Raw genomic sequence first — 27,615 nt, 5'->3', positions numbered from 1 at the left:
CCCCGGGGGCGTCGCAGCCCAGGGCGTGATGCGTATTATCATCAGCTGGGGTGGGTCAGCATCCCTGGCAGGGAACCATGGCAAGGAGCCACCCCAGATCACACCTGCTGGAGCCCTAAACTATTCGTTATGAATCTGTTACTCAGCAGCGTGCTGGGGCCTCGGCTGGGCCCTGCCCGAATGCGCCTACAGGAGAGGGGGCTCCCTAGGTAGGAAACCCACAGCCCGACCTAGGGGACATGGGCGCTGGCTCCTCCCAGCTCCCCGGACCCCAGCTGGGCCCGGGGCAGGGCAGTGCTGGAACATCTGGGCTGCCGGGACGCTGGTTTGAGAAGGGAGGGGAAATTCTGCTCCCATTGGCCCCGGGGCAGCCCCAGGGACTTCACCTGAATTCTGCACCGGTGAATTTTGTGGGCCCAGGTGCCAGCAGCTATTGCAGCAACCGGCTGCCCTGCTCCAGCCCCCGAGCTGGGAGCAAGCTGACCAAGGCCAGGAGCGGGCTGCCTGCCCAGGTCCCCCGGCCGGCGGGACGTCAGATTAGCTGATCCTAACGGCTCCTTCTGGTCTGAAACAGCTGAGGGGCCCAGGACTGGGCTGCCACGAAGCTCACGGCTGAGCCCTCCTCTTGGGCCAGCACCATGGCTCCCCCCAGGAGAGGGGTTCTGTCCCGGGGAGCCGATCCCAGCACCCCACCGGCTCTGTGCCGTTCTGCCCCGGCTTTCCCCGTCGGCCTCGCCTCACCTCCTTGTCTCCCTTCCAGACATGAGCTTTGAGTGATAGTGTGGAACACGGATGAGGTAATCCTGGAGGACGATGATTTCTTCACTGGGGAGAAATCCAGTGACATTTTTGTCAGAGGGTAGGTACAGCGCGGCGCCGGCGCCTCGCTCCGGGATCCCGCTGGCGTTTGGTGTGGGGGCCGTGGGGCTGAATAACAGACATTCTGCTTCTTCGTTTTGCCTGTGTGTGTGTCTCCCCTCCCCCCCCCCGACCCCCTTTGCCGTGTCTGCTCCGCGCCCGGTGTGGCTGTCCGTGTGTTCCCGCCCCGCCGGCCGCCGAGCTGTGAGCTGCAGGTGGTGATCTGCAACACCGACGAGGTGCTGCTGGAGGATGATGCGTTCGTGAGAGGAGAGAAGATGTCTGACATCTATGTCAGGGGGTAACGGACAAGGCTCCTCCCTCCCCTGCGGGCCGTGCAGAGGGACACACGCGCCCGCTCAACCTGTCCCGAGTGTCGCTGGCGTTCCTCGCTGCCCCTAGGAGCACCCCACCCAAACCCAGAGCGTGGGGATCTGGGGGGATCAGCCTGGCCCGTGGCATGCACGTGGAGCTCAGGCTACGGGGCTGTTTAATTGGGGTGTAGCTGATCCACCAGGCTCTGGGACCCCCCGAGTGGGCAGCATGTGTCACCGCAGATCAGGACAGTGCAAGCTTAGAATTGCCTTGGAATGGGGCTTCCCAGGGCGTTCTCCATCATTCCCCATCGCACTCACACAGGCCCGGGGGCGAGGGGTTGCTGCTGTTAGCTTCAAGCCAGGCAAATAGTTAGTGTGTAGATTTCTTTTCCCATCTTTGAATGGGGAATGCCCCTCACCCCGGCCACCGCTCTGCATGGACCCCTCCCCGCTGAGCCCTCTGCACGGGGCTGGGCTTTCACGCCACTAGTCTGCAGGGAGGGGTCCCCGGGATAATGGGGACACGTGGCATTGGGCAGGGGCGTGGGGGCTGGGTACAGATTTTGCAAGGGCTGCTGATGGGTGCAGGGAAGAAGGGGCCGGTTGGGTCACTGAGAAAGTTTTGGGGGTCGTGGTGGCTAATCAGCTGAGATGCTGAGGCCAAAGCCCTAACGCACTCCCGGGCTGCATAACTGGGGACCCTGGAGTAGGAGCCGAGAGGTTATTTTGTGTCTGTGTTTGGCACCGGTGGAACCACTGCTGGAATCCTGGGTCCGGTGCTGGTGGATTCGCTGGTCAAGGAGGATGTATCAACATCCAATGTATCAACATTGGAGAGGGGCAGAGAAGAGCCACGGGAATGATTAAAGGATTAGAGAACCTGCCTGATCGTAACAGACTCAAGGAGCTCGATCTCTTTAGCTTAACCAAGCGAAGGTTACGGGGTGACGTGAGCCCAGCCGCTACCCGGGAGCACAGATTGAATCATGGGCGCTTCAGTCCAGCCGAGAAAGGGCTAACAGGAGCCCATGGCTGCAAGCTACAACTAGGCAAAGTCAGACAGGAACTCAGGCGTCGGTTTTAGTCATGAGGGTAATTACCCATGGGAACAATTGCCCGAGGCGCGTGGTGGATTCTCCAGCGCTGGCGATTTTTAAGTCACGGTTGGATGTTTCTAAAGGAGCCGCTGCAGTTAGCCAGGAGGTCAAATGAGATGATCACACTGGGCCCCTGGGCCCTATGACTCTGCAAACCCGCCCTGCCCACAGCCCCCTGGTGCCCCTCTGCGCCAAGCAGGCAGACCACACACACACACACACACACACTTCCTCAATCCCATCCCCCTCCTCCTCGTCATGTCCCATTGGATCACCCAGGTTCTCCCATCCCTCCTGGGTTTGTGGACCCTGCTGGCCCTTCCAGAGAGGCATTGGGGCCCTGCCCTTATTGGTCGCCTGGTGAGCTCCACGCAATCTGCCCCATTAGTCGAGTCCCCCAGCCCACTGCTGCGGTCGTTGCTCCCCTGTTTTGCGTGTGTCTCTCTGGGCTGCATGCTGCAGCTGAGGGTCTGTCTCGGCACGGGGGAGGGGGGAGACGTGTCTGGTTGTCCCGTTGCTCCCCGTGACCAGCCCCGTCCCCCTGCCCGACTGTCTGGTCCCTGCAGGTGGCTGAAGGGCCAGCAAGAGGACAAGCAGGACACGGACGTGCACTACCACTCGCTCACGGGTGAGGGCAACTTCAACTGGCGCTACGTCTTCCCCTTCGACTACCTGATGGCGGAGGAGAAGATCGTCATCTCCACGTAGAGTCCATGTTCTCCTGGGACGAGACCGAGTACAAGATCCCGGCTCGCCTCACCCTGCAAGTCTGGGACGCCGACCACTTCTCTGCTGACGACTTCCTTGGTGCGTAGGTGAAGGGGGCAAAGGGGTGACGCACTGCCAAGCCTGGACACGAGGCTGCGGTGGGGCAAGGAGAGCCACCCAGCCGTCCAGCACCAGGTTGGCATCTGGGGATCCACTCTGGGTGCTGTCCACGGCCGGGGAGGCAAGGCTGGCGGGAGAGGGCGAGAGGATAGAGAGAAGGGGGGGCGGCCCCAGGTGAGAACCTGGTGGTCAGGGAGGGAGAAGAAGCCACCAGAGGAGATGCTGATCTATCAAGGCAGGGGAGACCCCCAGGAGCTCAGAGAGGAGTGAGAGCAGGGGATAAGAGGTCCAAGGGACCGGCTGGCTCAAGCTCCTCTGGCACTTTCCATGAGGCTCAGGGTGTTGGCCCTGGAGCGGCAGCTCCGTGCACCCGGCGGCAGTGCCAGCGCGCTGGGACGGCTGCTGTTGTTTCTCCCTGGCAGGGGCGATCGAGCTGGACCTGAACCGCTTCCCGCGCGGCGCCAAGCCAACGAAGCAGTGCAGCATGGACATGGTGACCAACGAGGGCGACCTGCCCCTGGTCTCCATCTTCAAGCAGAAGAGGGTGAAGGGCTGGTGGCCCTTCGTGGCCCAGAATGAGAACGACGAGCTGGAGCTCACGGTGAGGATGCCGGGGAGAGGGGCACTGCTGAATGCAGCACCGCAGTGTGGGCCCAGCCTCAGTCACCACCAGGAAGGGCACTGGCAGAGCTGGGCATGGGGGGCCCAGGACCAGGCCAGCAGGGGGGCTGCAGGACAGAAGTGATGGGTGACTCATTCCCATCAGAGGTTGGGCTCCACAGGGCTGGAGACTTTGGGCTCCTTCTCTGACCATGCGGCTCTCGGGGCTGGGTGCTCTGCCCAGCCGGGTGGCAGGTGCAGGCGGAGCAGCCGCTCAGACGCTGCTGGTCCCATCTGTAGCCAGGAAGCGCAGAGCCAGGTGGAGCTGAGTGAGATCGGAGAGAACCAGAGGGAGCCCGACCCGCACTGCCTGGCCCTGGGCACACCCCTGGCTCCGTTTTCTGGCGCTGGTAGATCCTGGGAGCGGTGAGACCGTTCCTCAGGGTGGGGGGGTTACGGTCACCCCCGCCAGCTCAGGTGATGTGCGCTGGGAGGATTCGGCAGCTTTCCAGCCGTAGGCCCCAGGACGCCATCCCAGGCTGCGGGATGATCCCCCGCCCTGGGGCAGTTCTCAGCCAGGGCAGTCCCGGGCCCCAGAGCGACTCTCTGCTCCCCACAGGGCAAGGTGGAGGCCGAGCTGCACCTGCTGACAGCGGAGGAGGCAGAGAAATCCCCCGCGGGGCTGGCCCGCAACGAGCCCGACCCGCTGGAGAAACCCAAGTGAGTGACGGGGCGGCGAGGGGACCGACAAACGTCACGCCTGAGCCTGCGGGGGCCTGGGGGGAGGCTGAGGATGTGGGGTAGGCAGTAGGGATGAAGGCTGGGTAGAGGGGGGGGTTAGGTGCGTGGACCTGTTGCTACAGGGCAGGGAGGGGGCTGGGCAGCTGGTGGGGGCACCCCATGATACGGGCTGTTTTCCCCCCCATACACGTCCAGTTCTCTGTGACTGTATCAACCTTTCTTTCCTGCCTTTCTTCACCTCCTCCCCGTCACTCCGGCCGCCCCCCTGCACCCCCCAGCCGCCCCGACACTAGCGTCACCTGGTTCCTGAACCCCCTGAAGTCCATCCGTTACTTCATCTGGCACACATACCGCTGGTTCCTCCTGAAACTCCTCCTCCTCCTCCTTGTGCTCCTCCTGGTCGGCCTCTTCCTCTACTCCATGCCGGGCTACCTGGTCAAGAAGCTGCTGGGAGCGTGAGGCCGCCCGGGCCCGGGGCCACGCACCCGCTCGCCAGGCTGGAGCGGCGCCGGGACTGGGTTTGGGGGAACGGCCTGCGGCTTCTCCTTGTTTGCGTTTTCTTCTTCGCGGCTCCCTGTGGTGTGTTTCTCTCCTGAGGCCGGAGGGAAGGAAGAGTTGGGCCTGGGGCGCCGGGCTCCCGTAGCGCTTTCCGTGGGTGAATGCAGCTGACCAGGTCGGCGAATACAGGGCGTCCGAGCTGGCTCTAAGATTACACCCCCCACAGCTAAGAGCCTCTTAGCCGTGCCCCGGTTCTGGCTTCCAGAGCCCCAGGAGGCCAGTCGCCCACGCTCACGGCCGGCCTGGCAGGGAGGGGGAACACGCGGCTCTGGTTTGTTCCACACCCTCCTTCCTCCACGGTCAGCGCCGCCCTGGGGAGCAGGTGCCAGGGAGAACGGGGGCGTTGCACACCGAGAGGTCACCTCAGAGGAGTCTGAGGAGAGGAGCCATGGGGCTCTCCAGAAAAGCAGCCCCCTCTGCTTGAGTCCCCCGCCCCACGGGCCCATGCTGGCTCGGAGGCTGCCCATGACCAAGGCACTGGCTCTCCTGCCCCCAGGCAGGGGGCGACAGTCACCCCGGAGGCTGTGGAGAAAGCAGCAGCCCAGCAGAGCCGGGGAAACATGCCCAGGCTGTGAGGAGAGGCAGTTCTCCAGGCTACCCGCCATCATTGTGTGGGGAGGGCCGAGACCCAGCCTGGGCCCGTTTTCCAGCCCCGCCAGCACCTCAGCTGCTCTGTTTAGGCCGGTGCATGGCTTGCGCGGGAATCCCTTCGGTGCTGGCTGGAGGGGGGGGGAGAGGAGCCCTGCACAATGGTGCGGGTGGGTCTGACCCCCCACCTCCCCCCGATCATTGCAGCAGCTCCATGTTTACATGGCGGGGGATCAGTGAGCAGCACATGACCCTGCCCTGAACCGTGGCCCCTGCAGCAGGCATCGGGCCCTGGCCTGTTGGCGAATGGGAACGGTTTCGGAGCAGGGCCCTGGGCAGGCCCTGCCCCGGCTGGACTGCGGGCGGAGAGCTGGCTCCGCACCGGGCGCTGCTGGAGCATCCTACGGCCTGGGCACCAGTAACCCGTCCGGGCGCCGTAGCCACCTCGCTCAGGGGCGTGGGGAAAACGCCAGCCCAGACGGACGTTTGTGCCAAGCTAACCCCCCTGGAGCCAGCCCTAGGGTGAGAGACGGAGGCTGCCACCCAGGGCAGTGGGTTACCTGTGGGGACCGGAGACCTCCTGTCAGCGTAGGGAGAGTCTGTGCTGAAGTGTCACAGCCGTCAGGGTGAATCCAAAGTGCCCCCCAGCCCCCAGCCCCCTCAGATCGCAGAGAGCCAGACGGCTGTTTAGCCAGGAATTCACAAGTCACGGGGCTCACGCAGTTAATGGCCAAACTAGGCCCATGTGCCTGGGCCCCAGGCTGAGGCCTGCACGTCCCCCCACCCCACTTTGTACCAGTGTAACTGTAGCATATGGGGGGGGACGCCCCCGGCGGGGACACAGCTTTATACATGAACGTGCCTCGCAGCGGTAGAGGTTAGGCCCAGCGATACCAGTCGGCTCGAACGACCTGCACCCCCCGGGTAGGCAGCGGGGGTGAAGGGGTGTACCAGTCTCACTTGAGCAGCCCCCGTTAACCAGCACAGTGCCGGGTGGCTTAGCAAAGCGGGCAGGCCCGGGCTTTGGGAAGAGAAGCCGCCAGCAGGTCTTTGGTTAAAGGGCGGGGCGAGTTTAGCACTTACACCCAGCCAGGGCTCTGCTGCTGCCCTGGCGCGTGAGCTTGGACCGGTCACAAACACTCAGTGCCTCAGTTTCCCCAGCATAGGCCCACCCACACACACTGCCCTGCCCTCCAGCCATTGCTGTAGGTGGCCCTTTCAGCTCGTGTGGGGGAAGGGGCCCCCACGGGACTGAGCCGTGTCAGTTAGTGAAGCAGGGACGTGCTCCCCGCAGCCGTGCAATGCACGTGCGTCGTGTCCTGCCTGCAGAGCTGGGCCTCGCTTTGCACAACACATGCCCAGGCCATGCCGGGCACCATGTGTGTCTCCAGGTTGCGGCTGTTACTTCATGCGGGCGGGTGAGGGGTGCTGTCTGCACACTGTTCCGACGTGCCCTTTGGACTCCACTGCACGGCCACCACTCAGGCTAATGGTCTCTAATTAACCCGCCCCCAGAACATGGCCACCTCCCAGCCCCACTGAGGGAGACCAGGGCTGACCCCAGGGTGGGCGGGAGGGGGGAGGCTCACGGTGCATGGGGGGTAGGGCTGATCAAGAGGCGGAGCAGTGTGTCTCCTCAGCAGTCACACGCCCGCAGCCTGGCTGTTTTAAAGGGGGGTTTATTCCAGTCGCTGCCCTCCAGGGAATGCCCCTGATCCAGCACCGAGGGCTCGTGGGTAGGGACGTACGGCAACGGCCTCCCGCTGCATGCCGGGGCTCCAGGCCCCCTGCCGGTCACGGCGGCGTCAACTCGATCACGTGGGTGGGTGGAATCAGCAGCTCCTCGTTCACCTGCGCAGGACAAGCCGAGGCCACAGTGAGGGTGAGGAGGCTCTCGGGGGGCACACCACACCCACTGGCTTGGAAGAGTCCCCGGGGCCCTCACTCTGGGCGGGGACGAGGTGCCACTACTCTCTGCCTGCTGGCGTTATACTCCGGTTCCCAGCCGCGGGGGGGAGAAGAGCTGCTCTATTCCCCTGCCGGGTCCAGGCGGACTCTAGTACTGGGGCTCCCCGTTCCCATGGGAGGTGACTGCCGCTCAGCAGGGCTCAGGGACAGTGAGCGCCCCCTGCTCATCCCCACCTGTCCTCTCCGTGTACAGCGAGTGCTGCGTCTGGGAAGGCGCCGGATTCCCAGCCCTGAATACTCACGTCGTAGAACAATAAGGCACGTACTGCATGTGCCCCCCGTCCCCCAACCTGGCACCTTCGCTAACCCTGCACGCCGGGGACCTAGGACCCTTTGCCCATCTCAATCCAAACACTGCGGGGTTGGTTTCTCTCTCCTGCTCTGCTCATCTGTCCCAACGGCATCCTCTCTCTGCACACACATGATCAATTCACCCCCTGGAGAGGTGTCTGCTGGGCCCACCCCACTACGCAACCCTCTGCTGGCCTTCAGAGCCCCTCCTGGCCCTCTGCCCATCCCCCTGGCATCTCTCCACCCCTCCACTTGCCCACCTTGGCTGGCAGAGGATGCACGGGTAGGCCCTGGCTGCAGCCCCAAGGACCAGCCTGTTCCACCTCCCACCGCTCAGAAACCACCTCTTCTGCTTGCCTGCAGCCCGCGAGGTGTCAGCCGGGCCGGCTATACGCTGCATCACCTCCCCTCACCCTTGCTCACTGCCACAGGGCCATGGGGGCAGCTGCCATGCAGGGCCTCTGGCACCCTTAGCAATGAGCCCTCCCGTAGCGCTCCAACGGCCAGTGAGGGAAGCTCCCAGAGCCCAGGCCCTTGTCCCAGCGAGGTACCAGCTCTCCCACTCACCTTGGAGGTGACGTACTGATGCAGCAGCATGTGCAGCTCCGTGTTCTGCTGCTGGAGCCCGTCAAGATCGGTGAGCAGCTTCGCCCGCTGGCTCAGCACGGAGCTTCACAAAGAAGGGACATGGGTGAAACCTCCCGACGGCAAAGCCTCTTCCTCAGGGGCCTGGGGGCTTTTAATGCCCCCTTTGCATTTCACACGTACAGCTGTGGCCCCGCTTTTCTCAAGAGCAGGGGGTGAGCGGTGCCCCCGCCTGGCTAAACCAATTGTGTCGCCCACAAATTGCCCCTGGCGTTTCAGTTGGATCCTGTGTTCTTCCCAGCTCGCCCTCCATGGCTGAGTGTACCCCGGAGAACGCCACTGACATAGCACGGTCCCCACTGACTGCAGGGGGCCCAGGGACTGGGAAGCTCAGCTGGGGGGAGGGTTCTGTCTGCTCGAGCGACTGATGCTGTGAATGTCACTGGTGGAAAACCTCCATCAAAGGAGACAGCGCTGCAGAGTCACGCTCTGGTCATTTACAGAGCACTCGAAGATGGGAAAGAGACAGACATGAATCATCCACATACAGGAAACTGATCTTCTACTATCCCACCACCATGGGGCACCCTACCTCCAGCCACCACCCAGCAAGGGGTCTTGGGCCAGGCACCAGCGCTTCCCCACTGGGAGCTGGACTCCACCGGAGTTAATGAATGGCCAGTGAACCCTTTGTACAGACAGTGTCTGCAGGTTCCCCCAAGCTGAGCCCAGTGAAATCAGCCTTCCTTCATAGGTCATGTTCTCAAGACCTTTAATCATTCTTGTTGCTCTTCTCTGGACCCTTTCCAATTTCTCCACATCTTTTTTAAAATGCGGTGCCCAGAACTGGACACAATACTCCAGCTGAGGCCTAACCAGAGCAGAGTAGAGCGGAAGAATGACTTCTCGTGTCTTGCTCACAACACACCTGTTAATACATCCCAGAATCATGTTTGCTTTTTTTGCAACAGCATCACACTGTTGACTCATATTTAGCTTGTGGTCCACTATAACCCCTAGATCCCTTTCTGCCGTACTCCTTCCTAGACAGTCTCTTCCCATTCTGTATGTGTGAAACTGATTTTTCCTTCCTAAGTGGAGCACTTTGCATTTGTCTTTGTTAAACTTCATCCTGTTTAACTCAGACCATTTCTCCAATTTGTCCAGATCATTTTGAATTATGACCCTGTCCTCCAAAGCAGTTGCAATCCCTCCCAGTTTGGTATCATCCGCAAACTTAATAAGCGTACTTTCTATGCCAATATCTAAGTCGTTGATGAAGATATTGAACAGCGCCGGTCCCAAAACAGATCCCTGCGGTACCCCACTCGTTATGCCTTTCCAGCAGGATTGGGAACCATTAATAACAACTCTCTGAGTACGGTTATCCAGCCAGTTATGCACCCACCTTATAGTAGCCCCATCTAAATTGTATTTGCCTAGTTTATCGATAAGAATATCATACGAGACCGTATCAAATGCCTTACTAAAGTCTAGGTATACCACATCCACAGCTTCACCCTTATCCACAAGGCTCGTTATCCTATCAAAGAAAGCTATCAGATTGGTTTGACATGATTTGTTCTTCACAAATCCATGCTGGCTGTTCCCTATCACCTTACCACCTTCCAAGTGTTTGCAGATGATTTCCTTAATTATTTGCTCCATTAGCTTCCCTGGCACAGAAGTTAAACTAACTGGTCTGTAGTTTCCTGGGTTGTTTTTATTTCCCTTTTTATAGATGGGCACTATATTTGCTGTGGGGTTCCATGCGGAGCAGATAAAGCACACGACCACTGTGGTTGCAGGCTGAATCCGAATCCTGTTTATTGCAAGCTTTCTTTTATAGTTTTTCTCTACATTACATAACACAATTAGGCTATAATCACACATCTACGGATTGGACAAGAAGGAGAATCATGTGTTTATCACATGTATAGCCCCACACCGATTGGTTCAACCGTTCCTTACATAAGGCCATGATTTATTACCTTGTTTACCTCATCTTATATAATTCCTAGACCACCAGGGGGCCTTACATAAGGCCATGATCATCTTATATAATCCTAGACCACCAGGGGGCCTTACATAAGGCCATGATTTGTTTACCTCATCTTATATAATCCCTAGACCACCAGGGGGGCCTTACATAAGGCCATGATTTATTACCTTGCAAGTGTCCCATCGTGACCCTTACCTCCTCATGGAACTTTCCATTAGGTTGGTGTAGGGATGATACATCCCCACACCTCCCCCCTTTTTCTTAAATAAGGCCTGTAGGAGGGTCCAACTAACATTAGGACAATTACTAGCCACCTGACTACTTTTTTTGAACCTATAAAACTGACAGGTGACATTCAACAACTGGGAAATATATAGAACATAATATTACATAAATACCCACGAAAACCATTGGGGTGTAAATAAGGATAGCCAATAAGACATGTTCTAAAGGGATTCGATGGGGTGGCCATGGACAAGCAAAAAGGGCTTCTTGGCCAGTCTGGTTCGCCCAGGTGATCCAAACATTTTGTCGTGGGTTAACAAAAGGTACAGAGTTTGGACATACAAAGACCCCTGCTCCTATAATAAGGAGTCCGAACAAATAGAAGTACAGCGTTATTAGGTGTTTAGGCTGTGACAAACAACAAGTGCAGGTCCGGTGCCGCAGGGTCGTCCTCCGGCTTCTGCGTGGCGGCGTCGGGCTTTTTAGCAATTTGTGTCTTGAGCCACGGCCGGAGGGATCTTATCCGGTGGTTTTTTCCTATATGTCCTTTCAAAGTTAGATAAGCCTAGCTCCGCCATTCTTTTCAACCTATTCCGCAACTGCTTACCCTGCCCCGGGAACTCCGCCCGGAACTTTGGGGTACAAACATCATTGGTAACAGGAAAGCCGGGCTGGTTCAGGGCTCGCAATGTGTGGGACTGCGGGGGATGGCTCTCACCGGCCAAATGGGACAACTGATTCAGCATGTCCTGTAGCTGAAGGCCCTGTTTGTACATTCCCGCGTTTCTGCCCCCATTTCAACAAACGGGACAACGCGTCAGAGGGAAGCTTTTCTCCCCGCTTTTCAGCGATGCGTAATAAAAAATCATGCACCGTCTCCTCCTCTGCAGACAAAGCAGAGCCCATTTTATCAAATGCAGCCGCTCACCTGTGAGCTCACGAACGTCTCTCTCGGACGACCAGGAGCCGGTATCCTCCGGTACCTCCTGCCGCGGCTGCCACCTCCGCCTTTTCTCACCGAACGCTTCAGTCGGCTGTGAGCTCACGAACGTCTCTCTCGGACGACCAGGAGCCGGTATCCTCCGGTACCTCCTGCCTCGGCTGCCACCTCCGCCTTTTCTCACCGAACGCTTCAGTCGGCTGTGAGCTCACGAACGTCTCTCTCGGACGACCAGGAGCCGGTATCCTCCGGTACCTCCTGCTGCGGCTGCCACCTCCGCCTTTTCTCACCGAACGCTTCAGTCGGCTGTGAGCTCATGAACGTCTCTCTCGGACGACCAGGAGCCGGTATCCTCCGGTACCTCCTGCTGCAGCTGCCACCTCCGCCTTTTCTCAAACCATGTTCAGTTTTTGGTCGTGCTCCAGTTGACACTGAGCTTGGCAAACCATCTAAATCTTGGTAGCCTGCCCTCTTATTTCCACAGATTCCCTTTCTCTGATGATCTCTGTGAAGAAGGCCTGTCTCCACCTTAACAGGGCATGGCTGTTTGCGCTTTTTGGTAGAAGGAGTGCTGGAAGGAGAAGAGCCAGCACTGAGAGCCTCTTCAATATCTAAATTCAATTGTTCCAGTTTCTTCATGAGAGATGACATAGAGTCTGACCACTCAGATCCTTTTTCTGGTTGGATCTGCTTTCTCTTTGCTCAGCTTTTGAGACAACACCTGTTGGGTCTACTGTCTGAGAACATTGATCCCTGCTCCACTGGCGGCTGTGTCTAGTATGATCTCTGCTAGCTCACTCTGGGCAAAGTCCTGGCTGCCTTGATGTCCAAGCCGAATCACGTCGGGGTCACCATTTGTGGGGTTCCATGCGGAGCAGATAAAGCACACGACCACTGTGGTTGCAGGCTGAATCCGAATCCTGTTTATTGCAAGCTTTCTTTTATAGTTTTTCTCTACATTACATAACACAATTAGGCTATAATCACACATCTACGGATTGGACAAGAAGGAGAATCATGTGTTTATCACATGTATAGCCCCACACCGATTGGTTCAACCGTTCCTTACATAAGGCCATGATTTATTACCTTGTTTACCTCATTTTATATAATTCCTAGACCACCAGGGGGCCTTACATAAGGCCATGATCATCTTATATAATCCTAGACCACCAGGGGGCCTTACATAAGGCCATGATTTGTTTACCTCATCTTATATAATCCCTAGACCACCAGGGGGGCCTTACATAAGGCCATGATTTATTACCTTGCAAGTGTCCCATCGTGACCCTTACCTCCTCATGGAACTTTCCATTAGGTTGGTGTAGGGATGATACATCCCCACAATTTGCCCTTTTCCAGTCTTCTGGAATCTCTCCCGTCTCCCATGATTTTCCAAAGATAATAGCTAGAGGCTCAGATACCTCCTCTATTAGCTCCTTGAGTATTCTAGGATGCATTTCATCAGGCCCTGGTGACTTGCAGGCATTTAACTTTTCTAAGTGATTTTTAACTTGTTCTTTTTTTATTTATCTGCTAGACCTACCCCCTTCCCATTAGCATTCACTATGTTAGGCATTCCTTCAGACTTCTCGGTGAAGACCAAAACAAAGAAGTCATTAAGCATCTCTGCCATTTCCAAGTTTCCTGTTACTGTTTCTCCCTCAAAAGCAACAGAGGGTCCTGTGGCACCTTTGAGACTAACAGAAGTACTGGGAGCATAAGCTTTCGTGGGTAAGAACCTCACTTCTTCAGATGCAAGATGTTTCTCCCTCTTCACTAAGCAGTGGGCCTACCCTGTCTTTGGTCTTCCTCTTGCTTCTAATGTATTGATAAAAAGTCTTCTTGTTTCCCTTTATTCCCGTAGCTAGTTTGAGCTCATTTTGTGCCTTTGCCTTTCTAATCTTGCCCCTGCATTCCTGTGTTGTTTGCCTATATTCATCCTTTGTAATCTGTCCCAGTTTCCATTTTTTATATGACTCCTTTTTATTTTTTAGATCATGCAAGATCTCATGGTTAAGCCAAGGTGGTCTTTTGCCACATTTTCTATCTTTCCTAACCAGCGGAATAGCTTGTTTTTGGGCTCTTAATAGTGTCCCTTTGAAAAACTGCCAACTCTCCTCAGTTGTTTTTCCCCTCAGTCTTGATTTCCATGGGACCTTACCTATCAGCTCTCTGAGCTTACCAAAATATGCCTTCCTGAAATCCATTGTCTCTATTTTGCTGTTCTCCCTTCTACCCTTCCTTAGAATTGCAAACTCTATGATTTCATGATCACTTTCACCCAGGCTGCCTTCTACTTTCAAATTCTCAACGAGTTCCTCCCTATTTGTTAAAATCAAGTCTAGAACAGCTTCCCCCCAGTAGCTTTTTCAACCTTCTGAAATAAAAAGTTGTCTCCAATGCAGTCCAAGAATTTGTTGGATAGTCTGTGCCCTGCTGTGTTATTTTCCCAACATATATCCGGATAGTTGAAGTCCCCCATCACCACCAAATCTTGGGCTTTGGATGATTTTGTTAGTTGCTTAAAAAAAGCCTCATCCACCTCTTCCACCTGGTTAGGTGGCCTGTAGTAGACTCCTAGCATGACATCTCCCTTGTTTTTTACCCCTTTTAGCCTAACCTAGAGACTCTCAACACTTCCGTCTCCTATGTCCATCTCTACCTCAGTCCAAGTGTGTACATTTTTAATATATAAGGCAACACCTCCTCCCTTTTTCCCCTGTCTATCCTTCCTGAGCAAGCTGTACCCATCCACACCAGCATTCCAATCATGTGTATTATCCCACCAAGTTTCAGTGATGCCAACAATGTCATAGTTGTATTTATTTATTAGCACTTCCAGTTCTTCCTGCTTATTGCCCATACTTCTCGCATTTGTATATAGGCATCTAAGATACTGGTTTGATCTTTCCTCCCAGTTTTGTCCTGACCCTCCTTTCTCTCTGACAATATAGCCCACACTCCCTCTCGTTTCCGACCCATCTCCCCGGTCTCCATGTTCCCCACTTACCTGTGGGCTTTGCTCACCTGTCCCCGTCGAACCTAGTTTAAAGCCCTCCTCACTAGGTTAGCCAGTCTGTGTCCAAATAGGGTCTTTCCTCTCCTCAAAAGGTGAACGCCATCTCTGCCTAGCAGTCCTTCCTCGAATAGCATCCCATGGTCTAGGAAGCCAAAGCCCTCCTGGCGACACCATCTTCGCAGCCAGGCATTCACCTCCATGATGCATCTGTCTCTGCCCGGGCCCCTACCTTTGACAGGAAGAATTGAAGAGAATACCACCTGCGCTCCAAACTCCTTCACCCGTACTTCCAGAGCCCTGTAGTCACTCTTGATCCGCTCAGTGTCACACCGCGCAGTATCATTTGTGCCCACATGGATGAGTAGCATGGGGTAGTAGTCAGAGGGCTGGATAATCCTCGACAATGCCTCCATAACGTCTCGGATACGGGCTCCCGGCAGGCAGCATACCTCCCGAGATGAAATGTCAGGGCGACAGATGGGCGCCTCCATCCCCCTCAGCAGAGAGTCTCCGACCACCACTACCCTACGTTTCCTATTCGCAGTGGTGGCAGCAGACCTCCCAGCCTTAGGGGTACGAGGCTTCTCCTCCTTTACTGTAGGGAGTGATTCCTTCTTTCCTGTATCAAGAAGAGCAAAACGGTTACCTATTACCACGGCAGGAGAGTTCGGAGCAGGGGTGGAGCACTGCCTGCTGCCAGAAGTAACCAGCTGCCAGTGTCCACCCTGAGCCATCTCCTCCTCCACCAGTGGTGTATCAGCAGTCCTGTGTACTGGGACAGCTACCTCAGCTGTCTCCACATGGACACTTTCGAGGAATTGCTCGTGGATTCGGATGCTCCTCAACCTAGCCACCTCCTCCTGTAGCTCTTCCACCTGCTGCCTGAGAGATTCCACCAGCAGGCACCTCTCACATTGGATGGTCCCCCCAGCCTGGATATCAGTAAGTGGAAATTGCAAGTTACAGTCTCTGCAAAACCACACCAGGATCTGGGTAGAAGCATCCATGCTCAGGCGCTCTGTCTGGCTACAGGCACAGGTGGAGGAGACAGAAGCAATGCTGGCACAGGTGTTGCGGGTCTTCCTAACCATCGTAAGCCTCCCTCTGTCAAACTCCTGTCTGCAGCCCCCTGTCCGCTGAAAGGGTTGTTTAAGCAAGAAGTTTTGAATGTAGTTGGTTTATAGGTATTAAGGGGAATAAAGAGAAAACAGATGGAACCAGCAAGGGACCCTCGCCCCCTTCCTGCTCCCCTTCCAAACTCCCTTGCGAAACTCCCTGTTAGCAGCCCCTGGTCGCTTGTGCGCTGCTTTATAAAGCCCTGGCCTGTATGAATGCCCCGCCCACTGATTAAGGCTCAGCCACTTACCAGAGGCTTCTAGCTTTCAAACCTTCCTTTGAAGCTCACAGCTTCCAACTGCCAGCCACAGCACACGGTCCTTCAAACAACCAAAACAAACAAACAGACTGACAAACACAAGCTCAGCACACAGCAAGTAACCCTCAAACACAAACAAACACACACTACAGACAGTCACTTACCCCAAAAGGGTGCTGTATTGCTCCTCCTTCACCTGGAGAACTCCCTTGCGAAACTCCCTGTTAGCAGCCCCTGGTCGCTTGTGCGCTGCTTTATAAAGCCTTGGCCTGTATGAATGCCCCGCCCACTGATTAAGGCTCAGCCACTTACCAGAGGCTTCTATCTTTCAAACCTTCCTTTGAAGCTTCCTTTGAGATATTAATGTTCAGCAGATCAAGATGTTTAGAATGACACCTCGCAAGGCACACTTTGTACAAAACAATTCTATGACATCAAGGTGTCAGGGTGTCACAGTAGGAGCCTGGGAGTTTCAAACCCATTGCCAGCCTGAGCCTAGTCCCTGCAGCTGAGTGCCACCGCATCTACAGAAAAATGGAAAGGAAAGTCCAGTTAGCTGTGACAAATCTCAGAACAAAATAAGGTGACTGCTTCCCAGCAGCTGTATCACCAGCTACAGCAGAATCAAATGAACGCCCCTGAGCACTAGGGAAAGCTAGAGACGCCTTGAATTAAAGTGTTCCTTAATGGTGACCTACAATGGAAAATACATTGAGTGCCTTGTCTGATTTAGCTTAAATTGTTATTCTGGAATAAGTGTGCCCATGGAGCTAGTCAGGAAGAGCTCCAGGGATAGACAAGCTCTTATTTAAATAGGTTTTAAAAACCAGAGAGTCTGAATAAAAAAGTTAATCAGGTTTCATTTTCTTGGTTGAGGGATGTCCTAGTCCTACTTGTGCTCCAGTCAGCCACACCACGCTAAATAAGTCATTTGTAGCCCCCAGTCTAGGAAAGAACTTAAGCACCTGCATAACTTTATTTATATTATCATTAGCACCCAGGAGCCCACATCATGGACAAGGATCCCATTGTATTAAGCACTATACAAACCCTTGTGACTAATCCCACTGATTTAAATACACAAAACAAAAGGTCAGTGGCAGAAGGTTCCATATTGGCACTGCCAAGAAGGTAGGGGAAGGAGTGAAGTGGTGAAATCTACAGAAAACACAATAACTTAGGTCAGTCATGACCAAAGAGGACTATGAGGAACCTGAGAAAGACCTAATTCAGCCAGTTGAATGGACAATTTGTTGGTGCATGAAATTCAATGCTGATAAATGCAAAGGACATGAATAATGGAGTGAAGAGTATGCTTATAAAATTTGTTGGTGAGATCAAGCTAGGAGGGGTTGCAGGCACTTTGCAGGCCAGGATTAGAATTCAAAATTATCTTCATAAATGGGAGAATAAGATAAAATAAGATGAAATTCAATAAAGATGTGCAAAATACTACATTAGGAAGGAAAAATCAAACGCACAACAATAAAATGGGGAACAACTGTAGGCAGCAGTGCTGCTGAAAAGGATCTGGGTGTTAAAATAGATCACAAATTGAATATGAGTCAATGAGTTGTGAAAAAGGCTAATATTCTGAGGGTGCATCAGCAGGAGCGTCATATGTAAACAGGAGCTAATTGTTACAGTCTAGTAAGTATTGGTGAGGTCTCAACTGGAGTATAGTGTCCAGGTTTGGATGCCACACTTTAAGAACAATGTTGACAAATAAGAAAGAATCCAGAGGAGAGGAACAATAATGATAAAAGGTTTAGAAAACCTGACCTATGGTGAAAGATTTTTTTTAAATGGTTATGTTTTGTCATGAAAAAAAAGGTGTGGGAGGGGGAGGGATAAAGGGGGAACCTGATAGCCTCCAAATATGTTAAGAGCTGTTACAAAGAGAGTGGTGATCAATTGTTTTTCTTCGAGTAGTGTCCCTCTGGGTGCTCCACTGTAGGTGTATCTGCGCCCCCCCCACCTCTAATTGGAGATTTTTAGTAGCAGTGTCCAATGAGCCTGCACATGCACTCTCCCTCCCTCGAAGAGAGCCTCAAGGCTATCTAGCACTGTGCGGGCAACCCCCCTCCCCATGTTTACCATGGTGATATGATTATATGTTTTGTACAAAATATGCCTTGTGATGTATCATTTTAAAAGTCTTGATCTGCTAAACATTAAAATCTCATTGGATTGCATGTGCGGTCATTGTATGTGAAGTTATGAAGCTTTGCTATGTATGTTATTAAAAGATGATGTGAAGTTCGAAACACTCACAACTAGCTTTTCAGGCACATCAAGGAAAAAGCTAAACAGTGCTAATGTCCCATCAACAAAGACAATGGACCATGAAAAAGGCTTGTCCTCACCTGGGAATGCTTCAGCCAGTCTATGCATAATGGCTGCTCAGGAAGGCTTGTAAGAGCATGTGACCAGCCCACATCATGCTGAACTCCATTTTGGTTCCTGTACTTTTCCACAAACTGGGCTGGGAACCTGGCTTAGAACAAAGGGGTTCCCGCCCTGTGGAAAAACTATATAAGAGGGAAGTGACATCATGACTGGGACTCACTCCCCTACAAGACAACAGCTGGAAACATCAGAGGCGCAAAGACTGAACTAGGGAAGGGGATCCCAGGAGGGAAAGAAGAAATACCTGTGTAAGGAAGCTAAAACTTTGTATGATCAGTCAGGGTGAGATATTGCTGATCCAAATCCTACCTAGTTTGAATGAGACTTAAATTGTGGTTTTGTTTGATTTCCTAGGTAACCTGCTTTGGTCTGTTTGTTATCTTTTAAAAATCTTTCTATAGTTAATAAACCTGTTTTATGTTTTATCTTAACCAGTGTGTTTTGATTGAAGTGTTTGGAAATCTTAGCTCTGGTAACAAGGACTGTTGAATATCTTTCCCACATTGAGGGGAGAGCAGACTAATTTAATGAGCTTGCACCGTACAGACCCCCCATCACTAAGTGCTGATTTTAAGAACTTTCTGGATCTTACCAAGAGGGTGGCAGATGAACTGCAGATTCCCCTCCAGGAATTGACGGATACACATCCCAAGTTAGTAGAAACTACATCCCTCCCAAAGAAGCAGACTTCCTGTTCCAACATCTGCAACCCAACTCCATTATAGTGGATATGGTTAATGCATGAGGCAAGCAATATCATGCCAAGTCGACCCCATATGATCAGCCCTCGGAGCAGGGCCGGCTTTAGGCCGATTCGCCCGATTCCCCAGAATTGGGCCCCATGCTTAAGAGGGCCCCGCACCTTAATCACCTTTTTAATTTTTTTTACTCACCCCGGCAGGCGGCGGTGGTCCGCTCTGGGGTCTTCGGCGGCCCCGCTCCCCTGGCCAGAGTGCCGGCCAGAGCGCGGCAAGCCCCGCGGCCCTGCTCTCCCAGCTGGAGCACGACAGCCCTGCGGCCCCGCAACCCTGGCCGGAGCGCCGCAGCCCTGCAACCCTGGCCGGAGCACGGCTGCCCCACAGCCCCATGACCCCAGCTGGAGCGCCGCAAGCGCCGTGGCCTCCCGCTCTTGCGGCTGGAGCTCCGGCCGGAGCGTGACAGTCCCGTGGCCCCACGACCCCGGCTGGAGCATGGCTGTCCCACGGCCCCGCAACCCTGCCTGGAATGCCGCAAGTCCCGCGATCCCCCTCCCCCGGCCGGCAATCCAAAGTGCCACCGAAGACTGGGAGCGCCGCCCGGTGAGTACAAGCCCCAGGAATCGGGCCCCACACTTGCTAAAGCCGGCCCTGCCTGGGAGGACTACCTATCTGTTGGCAACATTACAGTATAGAGTTGCTACTTACTAAGTTGTCATGGCCAAATATGATTTTATCAATTATGGGAAACTCAATGTGTTTCTGGAACATTTACCAGAGACACAAAAGGAACAGTTTCAGGCCATTCTCAGAGAGAGTCTAGCAACAGCACTGGACAAGCCGTTACAGCGACCCGCCCAGTCTCCAGGACAGTGGTAATGGGCAGGCTTCTTGGCTACACATTTCTGGGTTGCCCAAAGAGCTGCAGAAACTCTCCAGTTTGAAGGGCCCAAGCTTTTCGCGGAGAGGACAGAGTCTTCTCTCCGTACCCTGAAGGATTTCCAGGCCACATTACACTCCCTAGGAATCCACACTGTGGGACAGAAGAGAAGCTATAGCTTTCAGCCACAGCACAGGTCACAACATCCTCAATACCCACCATCTCAGCGCTGTTACGAGTCACAGCGTAAGAGGGCCAGGGCTCAAAAGCTGAAGCAGTCCGCACCCCAGTCCATGACCTCTCAGACTGCCTCTTCTAAGCACTTCTGATGGGTTGCTTGCAACATCAGCTGCCATCTACACACCTCTCACACCCCTTCAGAAGTCGCCTGGCCCTCTTTCACAGCAGTTGGGAGAATATCACCTCTGACAGATGGGTCCTGGAGATTATTTCAAAGGGTTCAATTCGTGTTCCACCCTCATCCCAACCCTCCTTCCCTTTCCCTCTTCAGGGACCCTTCTCATGAGAACCTATTTCATTAGGAAATTTATCATTTGTTATGCCTAGGGACTATAGAACCAATCCTGGTGCAACTCAGGAGCAAGGGGTTTTACTCCCATGATTTCCTGATCCCTAAGGTGAAGGGAGGTTGGAGGCCCATTCTAGATCTAAGGGCATTAAACAAATACGGGAAGGACAGACATTCAAGATGGTCATGCTAGCAGCCATTATTCCAGCTCTAGAGCAAGGAGATTGATTTCCAGCCTGCGACCTACAAGATGTCTACTTCCATATCTCGATACAACCAACCATACAATCCTACGGGTTACCTTTGGGCAAGATCATTATCAGTACAGACTGCTCCACCCAGGATATTCTCCAAGGCGCTCTACATCGTAGCGGCATACTAAGTCCGGTATAACAACTGAAGTTTATCAATGCCAGCCTCGATGCAGTACAGGTGAGAGCGTTCCTCCTGCTACACAGACTGTCCTGGGATAGATGCCTCCTTAATAGGCTGGGGAGCTCACCTACACAACCACAAGGTTCAGGGCAGAACTGACCCTCCATATGAATCTTTTGGAGCTAAGGGCTGTCAGGAATTCCTGTGCACACTTTTTGCCTTTCATCAAGAACACCCACACGAAAGTCATGAAGGACAACATGACCTATATATTTTACATAAATCGTCAAGGAGGTGCCAGATCTCCCTCCCTCTGCAAGGAAGACCTCAAACTTTGGAATTGGTGCATCCATCACAATGTGGTCATCTCAGCTGTCTGGGATACAGAACGTGACAACTGACAGTCTCAGTTGGAATTTTTTTCACGACCACATATGGGAACTAAACTCAGAGGTGCTTCAAGATATATTCACCCACTGAGGAACCCTGACTATGGATCTCTTTGCTACTTACTGGAACAAGAAATGTCCTCGTTGCTGCTCCAGGGCTGGCCTGGTGAAACATTCACTGGGAGATGCCCTCATCTTCCCATGGGATGGGGACCTCTTGTATGCCTTTTTCCAGTTTCCTCTTCTATCCAAGGTCCTGTCGAAAATTCAGTGAGACAAAGTGAGAGTTATTCTGATTGCCTCTTCTGGCCAAGACAAGTCTGGTCCCTTTACCTGTCACAGATGGCAATATGTCCTCCTGTTCCTCTGGCTCCTCTTTGGCCCATTCCTCACCTGCTCTCTCAGATGAGGTGAACGACACGTTGCTACACAGCCAAAAGTTGATCACTCAATGTATTTACCTACAATATGGAAACATTTCCAAGTTTGGTGTCATTCTAAGCCCATAGACCAATCTCATCTTCCCTCCCTCTGATTTTATACTACATTTTAGACTCAAGAGATCAAAACTCTCACTCAGCTCCCTGAAGGTATATCTCTTGGCAAAAATGGCTTTCCACTGCCAGGTAGATGGATAATTGGTATTTGCTCACCTGCTGACATGTAGATTCCTTAAGGGCATTGGGAATCTCTTCCCGCATGTGAGACCACCTGTTCCAACCTGGGATATTAACCTAGTTATCACGACTTTGGCTAGACCTCCCTTTGAGTCCATGGCAACTTGTTCGCTCTTACACCTGTCCATGAAGACAGTATTTCTAATTGCCATCACCTGAGCATAGGAGAAATGATGGCACACCCACCTGTGACATTAGATTACAGACCCCGCCCCCCCCCCCCTTGGGAGCTGCCACCTGATGTGCCAAGACTACCTTTGCTACTGCTTTCCCTGCCAGCTCGGGACCCCAGCACCCTGTCTTGCTGAGCCATACACACCTGTTTGCTTCAGCACAGACTGAATTACTTGCCCTAAAGCTGATAGACCCTTTACTGGCCAGCAAAATTCCCCTCTCTTCACTCAGGTTGGGCTTGCCAGCAGTCACCAGGACCCCAACTTACACCTTCGGGATGCATGTCTTTGTGCACCCCAGGGCGGGCCCTGCCCCCTGCTGACCTGCAACTTTCTGGCAGTCAGCATCTGGGGTGGCCCCCCTGCTACAAGGTGGTACATCCCCCTCTCCCAGGGAGCTGATTACGGGACAGGAGCTGGCTTCCTCCAGCCCCTCCCTCTGGAACTTGCCCTGAGCCTGAAGCTACAGGAACTGGCTACAACCATCCCTGCCCCCAAAGCTGCATTCTTTACTGCTACCGAGGAATCTAAAAAGAGACACTCTCCTATTCCACCAGCAGTTCATGTGACTTCACACACTGCCTGGGGCTTTTAGCACAAGATTTTTTCTTACTGCTAACCAACCCTGGGACAGATCTTGCCACATTAAAGAAACCATTCCCCAGTAGAAATGGTGCAAAATTGTGTGCCACCGTGGAAACAGTTAGTTCAGCCTGCAAATCCTTAGTTTGCATGTGTACTTTAGCTAAAGGTGCAAGGACTTTGTAACCCCATACCAGTTCTAATTCTGCCATTTTACCTGGCAACAAATCCTTCTCCTGGATCAGGTCCCTCCCGACCACAGAAATCTTAGCACCTGTGTCCTTCAATCCAAGAAGCACTTCACCATTGATTTTAACAGTATGCATATGCTAATTGCTTGGTTGTGTGGAAGCAAGCTTTACAAATCCTGTGTGGAAAGAGGCCACAGCCTGGCTCTGAGAAGTAGCAGCTTCATGTGTTACTTACTGCTTGTTCCTACTCAGCAAGGGACACTTATTCCTCAGGTGCTCATGGACTTACAATGATAGCTCTTGGGCTCCTCTGCTTGTACAGGAAATTTGGGACGAGTACCAGGGGAATGAGGAGGTGACCGCCCAGCCTCCTTTTTCCCTGGGGTAAAACGGTGATTCTGCTTTCCCCCAACCCTGTACCCCTCTGCCAGTGGTTTATGTTTGATTGCAGCTTGTGCTTGCCCATACCCAGCTAATTCACCCACTAATTCACCTTTTTGTCCCACAAATACTGTTTTACATCATCACTGCACATATTCAGGAATTGTTCCTGAGTAACCAAATCACACATTCCTTCAAAGCTTGTGATGCCTTTCCCCCTTACCCACTTATCTACCAAATCTCTTATTTTATTTACATAAACCACATTACTCAAACCAGATCCCCTCTTAAGACTCCTGAATTTAACCCTGTAGGTTTCAGGTGTAACCTGAAACTGTTTCAAAACCAGTTCCTTAAATTTACCATAGTTTGAAGCATCATCAATCGGCATTTTATTGAATATGTCCAGAACTCTGCCAGTCAATTTTGCTATCAATGTGGTCATCTTTTGATCTTCAGGGCAGGGGCGGCTCTATGTATTTTGCACCCCAAGCATGGCAGTCAGGCAGCCTTCGGCGGCATGCCTGCGGGAGGTCCGACGGTCCTGCGCCTTCGGTGTACCCGCCGCCGAATTGCCACCGAAACTGCAGGACCAGCGGACCTCCCGCCCCCCACGGCTTGCCGCCCCAGGCACGCGCTTGATGCGCTGGTGCCTGGAGCCACCCCTGCTTCAGGGATGGAATGGAGGGTGCACAGTCTCTCAAAGGTGATGAAATATTTGGCAATATTGCTGGATTCCTCATACTGTGGACACAGTCACTCCCATTTATGGATCTTTGGGGAAGTGGAACCAGCAGGTGGAGGGTTTTGTCTCTTCAACTCCACAACAGCCAGTTCATGCTTCTGGGCCTCCCTCTGGGCCTCCATAGCTCTCTCGTGGGCAGCTTCCTCTTCCTCCATCCTTGCTGTTTTTGCCTCCATAGCTCTCTTGTGGGCAGCCTCCTCCCTCTCCATCAGTCTTTTATGTTTTTGTTTTTTTTCTTTTTTGCTTCCAGTCTAGCCAGCTTTAGTTTAGTTGCTGCTTCACTGGTAGTCATTTTCCTGCTTTCTTCTGTGGAGCCACACCCCCTCTGCAGTTCACTGAAACTGGGATGCACTCAGCTCAGGGGATTCTTAGTTAACAGAGACTTTCCAGGCACCCAGTGTTTATACTTTATTTTGCTTCCTTTTCTGTCCCTACTTTCCTTACCCAAAATAAGCAAACAGAAAACAACAAACCAGTAACCACTTTGTCTGTTCTTCAGCCACCACCCTTAAAACTTACTTAAAATTACTACCAGTATTTCAAAGCAATTAGCTGTGCACAGATCCTGCTCGACTACGCCACTGTGATGGGTTAGATCACAGAAACCCCCTTGGGAACTCCCAACCGATGTGCCAAGACTACTTCTGCCCCTGCTTTCCTGCCCTGGCAGCTCAGGATCCCAGCACCCTGTCTTGCTGAGCCAGACACGCCCGTCTGCTCCAACACAGACCCAGGGTCTGAATTACTTGCCCTGAAGCTGCAGACTTAACTGAAAGCAGCTTACAGAAGTGTTTTTGTCTTTAACACTCAGATGCCCAACTCCCAATGGGGTCTAAACCCAAATAAATCCGTTTTACCCTGTATAAAGCTTATACAGCGTAAACTCATAAATTGTTCGCCTCTATAACACTGATAGAGAGATATGCACAGCTGTTTGCCCCTCCCCAGGTATTAATACATACTCTGAGTTAATAAGTAAAAAGGGATTTTATTAAATACAGAAAGTAGGATTTAAGTGGTTCCAGGTAGTGACAGACAGAACAAAGTGAATTACCAAGTAAAATAAAATAAAACACACCAGTCTATGTTTAATCCAACTGAATACAGATAAAATTCTCACCAGTTTCAGAATGCTTCCTTTTACAGACTAATCTTCTTTTAGTCTGGGTCCAGCAATCACTCACACCCCTTGCAATCACTGTCCTTTGTTTCAGGGGTTTTTTTTAGGTATCTTTGGGGGTGGAGAGGCTCTCTCTTTAGCCAGCTGAAGACCAAGTGGAGGGGTCTCCCACGGGCTTAAATAGACTTTCTTTTGTGGGTGGAGACCCCCTTCCCTCTCCTATGTAAAGTTCAGCTACAAAATGGAGTTTTGGAGTCACCTGGGCAAGTAACATGTCCATGCATGACTGAGTTTCTTACCAGCCAAGCCACATTCCTGGGAAAGCCCAGTTGTGGATTGGTGTGTCCAAGTTCATTGTTGGCTTAAGTGTTTTTTGATTGGGCACTTACTGAGAATAGTTTTTTCTCAGGAAGCTGACCAACTGCTTCACTACAGCCCACTTAGAATTAAACAAGTATGCAGCCAATATTCATAACTTTGAATACAAAAATGATACATGCATACAAATAGGATTAATAGATTCAGTAGATTATAACCTTTACAGAGATATGTTACATGGCATGTGTAGCATAGGACATATTTCAGTTATGTTATATGTATTCATAAGCATATTTCCATAAAGCCTTATGGGGAGGCACCGACCGTCACACCACCATGCACAGTCTTTTATAAAGATAAAATAACTCTGAGGCCGCATCCCAAGTTTCTCCCTAAAGTTACCTCCACTTTCCATATGAATCAGAATCCATTTTCCTGTTTTTTCCCCAAAACCACATTGTGACATCAGGGAGGCAATTCTGCATATGCTAGATGTTAGAAGAGCAATAGCATTCTACTTGGACAAGACTAAGGACTTCAGGATGTCTCCTAAGCTCTTCCTTTAGCTCACAGAAAGAGCCAAGTTTAAGCCTCAGCAGGCCACCAGCCAGCTCACCCACTCCAGATACAAGCCTCCTAATTTAAAAAAATCCAGGAATTATAAGAAGCGACAGGTTCAACCTGCACCCCAGTCTGGCCCCTCTAAGGGCAAGCAGACGGATAAGCGCCAGTTTTGATGGGACACCCGGGGACGACCTACCAGTCTGCACCAGGGATCCGCCCAACCTACCCTTCTCCTACCGCCTATGTACTTTCCTCCCAGAGTGGTCGATACTGACCTCAGACCGATGGGTCCTCAATACCATCTCCCGGGGCTATACCCTCCAGTTTCTCTCTACCCCACCTACCCACCCTCCCTCCCCGTTCCTCTTCAGGGACCCCTCTCATGAGAGCCTACTTGAGCAGGAGGTGAGGCGGCTCCATCACCTACGAGCGGTGGAGGTGGTGCCTGCGGCATTCAGATGAAAAGGATACTACTCCCGCTATTTCTTTATCCCGAAGGTCAAAGGGGGCCTCAGGCCCATCTTGGACCTGCAAGGTCTAAACCAGTACATGGTAAAACTCAAGTTCCACATGGTCTCCCTGGCCTCCATCATTCCCTCCCTGGATCCCAGAGACTGGTATGCCGCCCTCAATCTCCAAGATGCATACTTCCACATTCACATATTCGAGGGCCACAGGCGTTTCCTCCACTTCACGGTAGGACAGGAACACTAACAGTTCATCCTCCTCCTGTTTGGCCTCTCCACGGCACCCAGAGTCTTCACAAAGTGTATGTCTGTGGTGGCAGCCTACCTCAGGTGTTGGGGAGTCCAGATCTTCCCCTACCTTGATGACTGGCTGGTCAAAGGCAGCTCCAGATCACAGGTACAGCCCCACATAACACTCCTCCTGTCCACATGCACCACACTGGGGCTGCTGGTGAACAACACCAAATCCACATTGGTACTGGTGCAACGTATAGAGTTCATTGGTGCGATTCTCAACGTGAGATCAGCCAGAGCTTCCCTCCCACCGGACAGGTTCAAAACCTTGAGGGAGCTCATCAAGGGGATCACAAGGTTTCCCATGACAACTGTCAGGGTGTGCCTCCAGCTCCTGGGTCACATGTCAGCGTGCACGTATGTGATACGTCACGCCAGACTCAGGATGCGGCCCCTTCAGCTCTAGCTGACTTCGACGTTCTCCCAGTCCAAAGACAGGCTGGACAAAGTCTTCACCTGTACCCAAGCCCATTCTAGCCTCCCTCCATCAGTGGCCCACCCCGGAGAACATGCTCTGAGGGGTCCTGTTCAGGAGCTGCCCCCCAACGATAGAATTGGTGTCCCAACATGAATGGTCGCTGCACCCAGAGGTGGCTCACGTGATCTTCTGAAAGTGGGGCACTCCCCAAGTGGACCTCTTTGCGACCAGACAGAACTGCCTGTGCCCTCGGTTCTGCCCTAGGAGGGGCCTGGAAAGGGCACAATCTCTGATGCCTTCCTTCTGTCCTGGTCAGGTCAGCTTCTATATGCTTTTCCCCCAATCCCGCTGCTCAGCAAGTTCTGGAAAAAGTCAAGATGGACAAGGCTCATGTCCTCATCATCGCCCCAGCG

At 52.9% G+C, this 27,615-nt stretch overlaps 1 protein-coding gene and 1 pseudogene across 3 annotated transcripts; one reads left to right on the top strand and one right to left on the bottom strand.

Moving 5' to 3' along the window:
* The first annotated feature begins 2,034 nt into the window (after nt 1–2,034).
* LOC135977268 (otoferlin-like) lies at nt 2,035–4,900 on the top strand (annotated as a pseudogene).
* Nucleotides 4,901–7,252: 2,352 nt separating this feature from the next.
* On the bottom strand, nt 7,253–25,359 carry LOC122172708 (uncharacterized). 3 transcript variants are annotated; one of them, XR_010594600.1, is made up of 8 exons: nt 25,142–25,359; nt 21,606–21,733; nt 21,397–21,528; nt 16,308–16,519; nt 12,806–15,239; nt 10,541–12,696; nt 8,414–10,431; nt 7,253–7,438 (listed from the first exon to the last, which is right to left on the bottom strand). XR_010594600.1 is itself a non-coding variant. In XM_065576902.1 (2 exons), exon 1 carries the CDS (start codon nt 15,709–15,711, stop codon nt 14,644–14,646), a length of 1,068 nt encoding a protein of 355 aa, XP_065432974.1. In that variant the 5' UTR covers nt 15,712–16,301; the 3' UTR covers nt 10,234–12,696; nt 12,806–14,643. The 3 variants fall into 3 exon arrangements, 1 of the variants encoding a protein (XP_065432974.1); XR_010594599.1 differs by having other exon boundaries at nt 8,414–12,696; XM_065576902.1 differs by lacking the exons at nt 7,253–7,438; nt 16,308–16,519; nt 21,397–21,528; nt 21,606–21,733; nt 25,142–25,359 and having other exon boundaries at nt 10,234–12,696; nt 12,806–16,301.
* Nucleotides 25,360–27,615: the final 2,256 nt, after the last annotated feature.

This window comes from Chrysemys picta, chromosome 23 (genome assembly GCF_011386835.1).
Source record: "Chrysemys picta bellii isolate R12L10 chromosome 23, ASM1138683v2, whole genome shotgun sequence".
NCBI classification, from domain to species: Eukaryota; Metazoa; Chordata; order Testudines; family Emydidae; genus Chrysemys; species Chrysemys picta.
The sequence above is the reverse complement of the archived record's forward strand: the minus strand, read 5'-3'. Positions and strand labels throughout refer to the sequence as shown.